Source organism: Chenopodium quinoa, unplaced genomic scaffold (assembly GCF_001683475.1).
Source record: "Chenopodium quinoa cultivar QQ74 unplaced genomic scaffold, ASM168347v1, whole genome shotgun sequence".
NCBI lineage: Eukaryota > Viridiplantae > Streptophyta > Magnoliopsida > Caryophyllales > Amaranthaceae > Chenopodium > Chenopodium quinoa.
The window spans coordinates 1,154,575-1,164,560 of NW_018745684.1; the positions used below are offsets into that span (position 1 = coordinate 1,154,575).

General features: G+C 35.4%; 3 protein-coding genes across 3 annotated transcripts; 2 read left to right on the top strand and 1 right to left on the bottom strand.

Moving 5' to 3' along the window:
• The first annotated feature begins 447 nt into the window (after positions 1 to 447).
• LOC110717495 (zinc finger MYM-type protein 1-like) lies at positions 448 to 1,596 on the top strand. Its single transcript, XM_021896208.1, has one exon. The coding sequence runs from the start codon at positions 448 to 450 to the stop codon at positions 1,594 to 1,596; it is 1,149 nt and encodes a 382-aa protein (XP_021751900.1).
• A 21-nt stretch (positions 1,597 to 1,617) lies between these two features.
• LOC110717496 lies at positions 1,618 to 2,918 on the top strand. The gene is made up of 2 exons (XM_021896209.1): positions 1,618 to 2,373; positions 2,490 to 2,918. The coding sequence occupies exons 1-2, from the start codon at positions 1,618 to 1,620 to the stop codon at positions 2,916 to 2,918; spliced, it is 1,185 nt and encodes a 394-aa protein (XP_021751901.1).
• A 4,938-nt stretch (positions 2,919 to 7,856) lies between these two features.
• On the bottom strand, positions 7,857 to 9,986 carry LOC110717907 (transcription factor MYB16-like). The gene is made up of 3 exons (XM_021896694.1): positions 9,546 to 9,986; positions 9,262 to 9,391; positions 7,857 to 8,888 (listed from the first exon to the last, which is right to left on the bottom strand). Exons 1-3 carry the CDS (start codon positions 9,676 to 9,678, stop codon positions 8,126 to 8,128), a joined length of 1,026 nt encoding a protein of 341 aa, XP_021752386.1. The 5' UTR covers positions 9,679 to 9,986; the 3' UTR covers positions 7,857 to 8,125.

Below are 9,986 nucleotides of genomic sequence, written 5' to 3' on the forward strand. Positions count from 1 at the left end.
CAGGCGGCTCCACTGCCTCCACACAGTGATTGGGTATGTCATTCTTCTCTTTATTTCGTTGATTTTGTTAGTTTTTTGGTAAAAGTTTGAAACTTTGGTTGATTTTATTGTTGTTTGTTTGGTAAACTTTGAACCTTTTGTTAATGTTGTTGGGTTTTTACTGAAATTTGAACCTAATGCTTGTACAGATTTTAATCTTGTCAATTATTAGTTTGTTAATTATTAGAGAGCTAAGCTTGACATGTTGTCAATTATTAGCTTGTCAATTATTAGTTTGTTAATTTTAGTCTTGTCAATTTTAAGCTTGTTAATTATTAGTTAGTATTGTAATCTTGTCAATTTTCTATTTGGATGATCTTTGTAAATAATTTTTCTTGGGAATATTGTTTGATTTAGTTGATTATTTATTCAATTTTTAGAATGAAGAGAAAACGCACTCCAAACGAAATGCAAAACATTGCTAGCTTCTTTGCTAAAAAGAATCCTACTCCAACTTCTCTTCCACATCCAACACAAAATGAACAAATTATATCTCCACCTCAAGAAAGTGAACAACATTCATCTCCATCTCATTATTCAACTCAAAATTCCCCTCAAAATGAACAAGGCCAATGTTCTCCTAATGCCCCAATCTTTGGTGAAAGATTAAGTGAACATGAATTTGCTAATCTTCCACAAGATCCAGGAAAGAGGAGAAAGATGAGTCAATTTCATAAATATGATAGAGATTTAGTGAGAAGAATTTACATTCAAAGAAAGCCTTGTCAGCCCAAAGTGTTTATATTTCCTCAAACTTCTATTTTTGGCAAAAAGCGTCGCTTTTGTGCTAAGTGGTTTGATACTTGGACTTGGCTTGAGTATAGTGTGGAAAAGGATGCTGCCTATTGTTTCCCTTGTTATCGATTCAAGGATGAAAATGCATTTGGAGGTGATGCTTTTGTTAGTGATGGTTTCAAATCATGGAATCGATCGGATTTAATAAGAAATCATGTGGGTAAACACTTGAGTGCACATAATAATGCAGTGTTAGCTATGGATTTGTTCAAGAAACAAAAGTCAAGCATCACACAAGCCTTGACAAAACAGACCGCTGAGAGTACAAATGCATATAGGAAGCGACTTGAAGCTTCAATTGAATCAATCCGATGGCTTTTACTCCAAGGGTTTCCTTTCCGTGGTCATGATGAAAAAGAAAGTTCCTTAAGAAAAGGTAACTTTCTTTCACTTTTAGCCCTTATTTTCAAAGGTAATCCTGAATTTTCTAAAGTTGTTTTGAAAAATGCTCCTAGTAATTGTCAACTTACTTCTCCAAAAGTCCAAAAAGATATCATAAATGCATGTGCAAAAGAGACAACTAAAGCAATGCTTGAAGATATTGATGGTGGTTTGTTTTCTATCCTTGCTGATGAGTCTGCTGATGTTTCTGACAAGGAAAAATTGGCTCTTTGTTTGAGATATGTTAATAGAAAGGGAGAAGTGTGTGAGCGTTTACTTGGTATTGTGCATGTTGTAAACATTGCTTCTTTGACTCTCAAAACTGCTATTGAATCCTTATTAATGGAGCATTCTTTGTCTTTCTCTCAAGTACGGGGTTAGGGTTATGATGGGGCAAGTAATATGCAAGGTTCCATTAATGGCCTTAGGACTCTTATAGAGAATGAGTGTAAAGAAGCTTATTTTGTCCACTGCTTTGCTCACCAACTTCAATTGACTCAAGTTGCACTTGCTAAAAAGAATTCAGATTGTGCTTGGTTATTTGTTAATGTACTTGCACCTCTCTTGAATTTTGTGGGGGGTTCACCAAAAAGGAAAGTGTTTATTTGTGAAAATCAAGCTCAAAGAGTGGTGGAAGCTTTGTCTCTAGGTGAACTTGAAACGGGTTCAGGTTTAAATCAAGAATGTGGATTAGGTAGACCTTGTGATACTCGTTGGGGATCTCACTTCAAGACAATCTTGAATGTACTTGATTTATACCCTGTAATCCTTGGTTCTCTTGAGGATATTGCAAAAGTATCAGATACAATAGATTCTAATAGAGCTCAAACACTTACAAATTTTCTGATGTCCTTTGATTTTGTGTTTGTGGCACACTTGATGGTTAGTATATTTGGGATAAAAAATACCTTGAATGTGGCCTTACAAAAGCACGATCAAGACATTGTGAATGCAATGGCCATGGTTAATGTAACCAAGACTAATTTGCAAAGAATGAGAGATGAAGGATGGGATTCTCATATGGAAAAGGTCATTTCTTTTATTGGTGACTATAACATTGCAGTTCCAAATATGGAGGATAAATATGTTGTTCCCGGGAGGAGGTTGTTTAGAGGTAAAGGCCCACAAGTGTCTAATCTACATCATTTTCGAGTTGAAGTTTTTTTGGTGTCATTGATCTTCAATTGCAAGAACTTGAAAATCGATTTCCCGAAATAACTAAAGAACTACTTGTGTGTATGTCTTGTTTGAGTCCTGTGGATTGATTTTCTAAGTTTGACAAGGAAAAATTGATTAAGCTTGCGAAATTCTATCCTACTGAATTTCCAAGTTCAGAATTGATAATCTTTGGTCATACACTTGAGAGTTACATTTGTTTTGTTAGAGGAGATGAAAGGTTTTGGAATTTGAAGGGTCTTAGTGAGCTTTCAATCAAATTGGTTGAAACGGGATTGTCTGAAACTCATGATAGGGTCTATTTACTTTTGAAGTTGGTGTTGCTTCTTCCTGTCGCAACGGCAAGTGTGGAAAGGGTATTTTCTGGCATGAAGCACGTGAAAGACAAACTACGAAATAGCATGGGAGATCAAATGTTGAATGATTGTTTGATTACTTGTTTAGAGAATGATTTGTTTTCGAATGTTAGCATGGAAGATATCATAAATCGATATCAAAACATGAAAACTCGTCGAGAACTATTGTAATAAGTTTGCATTACTATTTAGTTGTCTTTTGTAGTATTATATGAACATTTGGTTGTATTTTGTACTGTTTGAATATTTGGTTGTATTTTTTAGTACTATTATTTGGTTGTTTGGTAAAAAAAATTTTTTTACATATTTGGTTATCGATTGTGACTCACCAGTCGGAAATTCCTGGGTCCGCCACTGTCACCAAGCTTATTAGTGATGCATTAATAGTACCTTGATCGACATTACGTTGGTAACTACTTTATGTTCAACTATATTTGAGGCCTTGCGGGTGCATGACATACTATCATTATAAACCAGAGATTACTGTGATTTCATATAGACAAAAGAGATGTGCTTAGTAACTTGAATTTTTCTTGTTACAGAGTACATGCAAAATAAAATTAAAATGAATACTTCGTATTAATGTACATACTTTAAAAACCAGAATAAAAGTATGCTAAACATGTTGTTGAATTGCAAATAACGACGAAATTAGGTTTTCAAGGCTACACAAACAAACCTAAGCAAAGGAATTGTTGCTTGAGCCATTGTAATGAGATCTAGACCCCACACTACTAGAAACAGGCCTTTTTCCGACGGACACAAATTTCCGTCGGAAATCTCATATATTCCGACGAATATTTATTCCGTAGGAAATCCGTCGGAAAATTCCGACGGAATATAAATCCGTCGGAATATATGGGTTTTCCGACGGAATATTTCGTCGGAATAAAATGTTCCGACGAAACTAAAATCCGTTGGAATATTCCGACATTCCGTCGGAAAACCCATATATGTCCGACGGAATATTCCGTCGGAAAAGGTCATTTCCGACGGAATATTTTGTCAGAATACAACTTACAAAAAACAAAAAAAAGCCAAAATTTCACTGAAAAGTGAAAACCCTAAAACCTGCCCCTTTTCCCCTTCATTTCACTTTCTCCTCTCCCTCCTCTCTCACCTCCCTCCTCTCTCTCCTCATTTCTTAATCCCTCTTCCTTCTTTGATCTGTTCTCCTTCTTCTCTCTCTTCTCTCTTTTCCTTCTCCCTCTCCTCCTTTTCTCTTCTCTCTCATCATCAACGAACAACACCGCTCGATGCCGCCCCCACCAGCAACGAACAACACCGCTTGAAGCCGCCCCGCTTTGCCATCACCACCGAGCAACACCTAGGGAAATTCGGACCCAGCAACACCGAGCAACTCCTAGTAATACCGGACCTAGAAACACCGAGCAACACCGGCCAAAATCGAGCTTCGTTCGTTTGCAAATTCATCCCAGCTTCGCTCGTTTGCAGATTAAAGCCCAGATTCGTTTTTGTTGTTTCCGATTTATATTGTGTTTGTTTTTTTTTTAATTATTAATTTGCATAGATCTAGTATTTTTTTAATAATTTTGGTTTTTTTAATAATTTTTTGTAATAATTCTGTATTCTGTTTGTTTTTTTTAATAATTTTAATAACACGATTTTTTTATTCCAATTTTTTCATTTTGATCTATATTTTTTTTTTAGTTTGTATAGATCTGTTTTTTTTTTTCAATATTTGGAAAAATGGGTTGGAGGTATGGTGGTTACGGTGGGTGATGTGAGTTGGTGGGGTGTGTGGGGGTACTGGGTGGGTACGGTTTTAGGTGGGGTGGTGGTGGATGGGTACGTTGGTAGGTGGGGTTGTGGGTTTCGGTGAGGTGAGGTGGGGAGGGCGATGGGGGCAGGTGGTTGGGTTGGTTGTGGGTTAAGGTGGTGGTGGGGAGGTGGGTGGGTCAGGTGAGGTGGGTTAAGGTGGTAGGGGGGCAGGTGGTGTGGGCCGGTGGTAGGGGGCGCGCTGGTGGTGTGGGCTGGTGGTAGGGGGCTGGTGGGGGGTGGCTTTTATTTATTTATTTTTATTCAATTTTCCGACGGACATTTCCGTCGGAATATACTGTTTCCGACGGAAATTTCCGTTGGAATATACTGTTTTCGACGGAAATTTCCGTCGGAATATTCCGTCGGAATCCATTCAGCTCCGCCGTCGGAACTTTGCGACGAAATTTCGGCTAAAGTCAAAACCAGCTTTGACAGAATGTATTCCGTCGGAAAAGTGGCTTTCGACGGAATTTCCCTCGAAAAACGTCGAATTTCCGACAAGGACTGTTCCGAGAGACAGTTTCCGACGAAATTCCGTCGTAAGGCCGTTTTCCGATGGATTTCCCCTGTTTCCGACGGGAAAAGTCCGTCGGAATTCAGCTGTTTTCTTGTAGTGCTACCATTGACTTAAATAATACAATACGATAGTGTGCAGAGCGTGGCCAAGGTATTAATCCTATTCATTGGGTTAAGCTTGACTTAACACAAAATCAATAATGGACTTTTGGGGATGAGATTCCAAAGAAACATAATTTTATGCTCAATTGGGAAAAGACAAGTAGATGGTACATTTGTGGTTGCATATATATGTATAATTAAATCAACTCAAGTACACGGATAAAATTGAGGAGGAGGGGGGATTAAGTGTAATGAAGTAATACAAAAAATATAAGTAATGGAGATCAGATTCATTGCCTACAGGCAAGAAAAGAATCATATAGGACTTATTTTTCCCCATTAAATAAAGTAAAAAGTCACATTTTTATTCAACAACACTCATAAATTAAAGGTTACCATGCAATGAATAGTAATGCGAAAAAATAGTTATCACTGTTCAACATATATTACTGGTCGGAATCAAATACTAGTGTACTATATATGTCTACGTTTCCACCTTTTGTGACTCTTTACGAGCGAGTTTTAAAATGTGACGACTGAGCTTTAAATATTACTGTTGGAAATAATGTTTAGGAAGTTTTTATTTGTTTTGGAGGAAAACTCTTTGTCCCATATTGGTGGGATAAGGAAAGCTTTACTTGATTTATATATTGGAAGAAAAGGGGTTTTGTCCCACATTGGTGGGAGAAGTAAATTTTACTTGGTTTAGATATGTGTGTTTATACTTGGTTTAAATATTGTGAGTTCCTATTCTCTCTTTTTGAGTGCACATTAAGGGAGATTGCTGTGTTAAATCTTGGGAGACAACGCCATCTCCGATTGCACCATAGTCGGGGCGAATTTTGCTTCTAAGACAGTGTTTCTAACACGTCACAACGTTATACATACATTAAGAAATTCGGCCCACATTTCAATCTTTATTTTTTTATTTTACAGTATCTCAACTTACAATTACCATTATTATGATATTGTTATACGAAGTTATTAGCAAATTCGCTAGGTCACATAATAGACTTGACACCTGAGAATTACAGAAAGAAAAGGTCACGTTAAAGAGCATTTAAAAGTGCTTTTTGATCCAAAATAGGGCTTTCCTTTAATGTATTTAACTACTTCATAATACTCATAATAAGTGTGATTATTCTAGTTGTTCAGTGGTGGTGCAGTTAATTTAATTTGACTTGCTTAGGTGACAAAAGTCAAAGTTAAAAAAATCCAAAATTGTTGATTGTTGCAAATTATTGCGGTTTAATTTAATTGATACAAAATCATTTAGTCCGTACGAGTTAAAATTTTAAAATCATATATAGTGGACTCTACAACGTAACGCATATTCACAAGATATTAATTTAACATATTGTCATACATTGGGTACAGTAATTTTATAGCCACTGTAATCTTTCAATCTCAACCTTTAAAATTTGGTATTAAATCTTAACCATTCATTGAGTTGAATAATTTTTTTTTTTTAACAATAAATAAATTTACTGTAGTTTTTTTCTTTAAATAAAATTTGAATTGATCAATTACTTTTAAAAATAGCCTCAAAGTATTTTTCTCAATCCTTTCTTCCATTAATACGTTTGATTTCGAATTTCGACTTTAGTATGATATATTTTGTATAACAATGGTGTTGGGTGATATTTTGTTTGCGGGAAAGAAGATACAGAGTAGTTAATTGTGGAGGAAAAAATTTCTAATATTCATATTCTTGATGAAAATGCAAAGTTAACCATGTTGATTTTCTACCGTACAATTAGATGAACTTTGTAGCTATTGAACAGTGGAAAACCTGATTATACGAAATTATTGTACATAGTAACTTAATACAGTACGAGTATACTATTTACCCGTGCTATATTTGTTTGCTCATACATGATACATGTTGCCCGAGCTTGAAGTTTCATGTCTTCTCACCTATATTGAACTTTTTTTAGTCTACCACATATTTCCATTTTTATAAGTGATACTCGTATTAATTAACACCTCAAAACTGTGTGATATGATGTAGACTACTCGATCTCGGCATATAGCTGGACTGGAAGACTAATAACTTTTATTAAGATAAAGTAAAAAGTGGTTTGCTACCAAATCACTAATTAAGTGATCAAATTTGCACCTAAAGATATTACTAGTGTGAATGGTATCCCAACAATTTATATATAATTTTTTTTTTGACAAACAGAAATTTAAAATATTTTTTTTTTTAAATAAACAATAAAGAAAACTAAGGTGAAACGAAGCGGGGCATAGCCACTCCGACCACATCATTATGTAAAATATGACCTAAAGCTAAGTATACTTCGTAATTAAAATGATTAAAATTGGTCATTCGTATTATGTACTAAGTATACTACACAATGTGAAGGTAATTTGAGATATATATAGAATCAACAGTTGGCCGAGGTGGTAACACTGTACTTCCGCCTTTTAATTAAATCTATGGTGTATTGCAGCCGTACTTTTAGTTGCAATTAATCTCTCTAGGGCAAAGGGAGGTGAATGATTCATGGATGTATTTGCATAGACATCTGTGTATACACGAGCTAGGTGGGTCCAAAGCAACTCAGTCATACACCCAAACCCTAGTATACATACTGTAATTACATATCATGTTAAAAAATGATTAAAAAAAAAACGAAGGTAATCTTAATAATCAGTTATATTGATTTATTAATAAAAAGAGGTATATATTGATTAATCTCTGTATAAACAAATCATTTATACTTTAGTTAATTAGTAATCCATAATTCATACCAACAGTATGTGCTATCTGATCTATATATCATATAATCACCATAATATGACGATCAATGAAGTTCAAAGGGGTATATTTGTACTAGAAAATATTCACCGTAAAAGGGATAAGCTAAGGGTGCAAATATAGTACAGACCTTTAACTTTTCACAGGACTCAGTATATGAAAATAATCCAAAATATGCTATATGAAAATTATTAAATACTAATAATATACTATACTAAGGAATATCATTAAACAAGGAGTCTTCAAGGAGGAGATGATCAGGCCAGAAACTAGTAGCAGAAGTAGTATTGCAACCATCTATAAGTGAGGCCGAGGTGGTGGTCGTGGCTGCCGGAGGTGGAGAAGGCGAAGAAGGAAGCCAAGGAGAAGTCGGGGAATTCTCCCCTTTGCTTAAGACAGTAAACTCACAAGGCTGACGATGAAAAACAATTTGATCTTGATCATTATTAACCAAACTAATACCATTATTATTATTGTTGTCTTTGTTGATCAAGTTAATTGGTGTTTCCAGGGTTTTTAGACTTGGCAAATGATCATGGATGGCATCAAAAGGGTTTGGACTATCCAAATTCGCGGTATTCAAAACCGGGTTTGTGTTTAGGTTATGGTTAAAATTATTATTGTTATCCTTTGAAGAAAATGCTGAAGGTAGAGAGTTTAAAAGGTTAAGGGTGTCCATGTCTAGGTTAGGCATGGGATAATTAGTAGGTGGCTGAAAAAGGTATTGTAAGTACTGAAGTTTAGCCACCTCAGTTTGTAGTCTTACAGCTTGTTCTTCCCAAGAGTTGTTCTCTACTAGCTCCTTAAGGTTTGCTAAGGCTATGAGGTGAGGCAAGCTTGAGAAAATGTCGGTCCGAGGACGGTGAGTCATCGGGTCGAATCCCATTTGAATCAACTTCTTCTTCAAGTGTGTGTTCCAAAAATTCTTGATTTCATTGTCTGTACGTCCTGGTAGATGGTTTGCAATTGCTGACCACCTAATCATGAGAAATTAAATATTAGGGAAAGTAATTATAAATATTCTTTTGGTGTAGAGAGAGCCACAAGGACAATAATTATGTAGATAAGATTTGATCCCAAATTTTGAAAGAAGTTAGTAATTTTAAGCTAATTACGCTATTAGAAAATAGGAGGTTAGTACGGAGATTTTCACTGTGAAAAAAAAATGTTTAGTACCCACATTATAAAATCAAGGATCATCAAATTCAAATTTGAACGAGCCAAGTGTAACGCATGTAACAGAAAATAAGAAAATTGAATTAAGGATCATCACTTTAAATACATTCAAAGTTTGATCATAAAATTGCTTCAAAAGAAAATCCAGAAATATTCAGTTTTTAAAAGGCTTACTTGTTACCGAGGATAGCATGGAGGTTTAGGATGGTTTGTTCTTCCTCGGGTGTGAATTTGCCTCTCTTGATATCCGGCCTTAGATAATTTGTCCATCTTAACCTACAACTTTTTCCACATCTGTTCAAACCTGAAACAAAACCAAACTTCACAATATGAACACATTTTTGGATATTGTTACCTGCACACTTTGAAAATAGTGCGTCTTCCATGATCCTAGTTAGCTAGAGAAAGTTATCCTAATTTTAACACAAACACGATGATATCAAGGGTTGGCTAGTTACCTGCGAGTTTAGGAAGAGCTCTCCAACTACCGTGGCCGTGTTTTTGGATGTAATTCACAAGCTTCTGATCTTCCTCAGGAGTCCATGGACCTTTCTTGAGACCAAGTTCATCACAACAGGGTGATCTTCCCATGATATTAATGCTAGTAATAATTATGTTTATTATTACTAGTAATTCGATTAGCTTTCTTATTGTTTTTCTCAGTGTATAATTTAATTTGTTTGCTTGTTTTTACAAAAATTATTTGGCTGCCTGCCTCCTTGGAGTCCTACCAACAACTATGGATTACTATTTATATACACAACTACTGGACACTCCTTTCACTCGTTTCTCTATTTTTTTATTTGCTCATTTAACTCACTACGCGGGGCCTTCTTATTGGCTTGTCTATACCAGCACTACTCTTCTCTTTGTTAGTTAAAATTACAATTATAACCCTC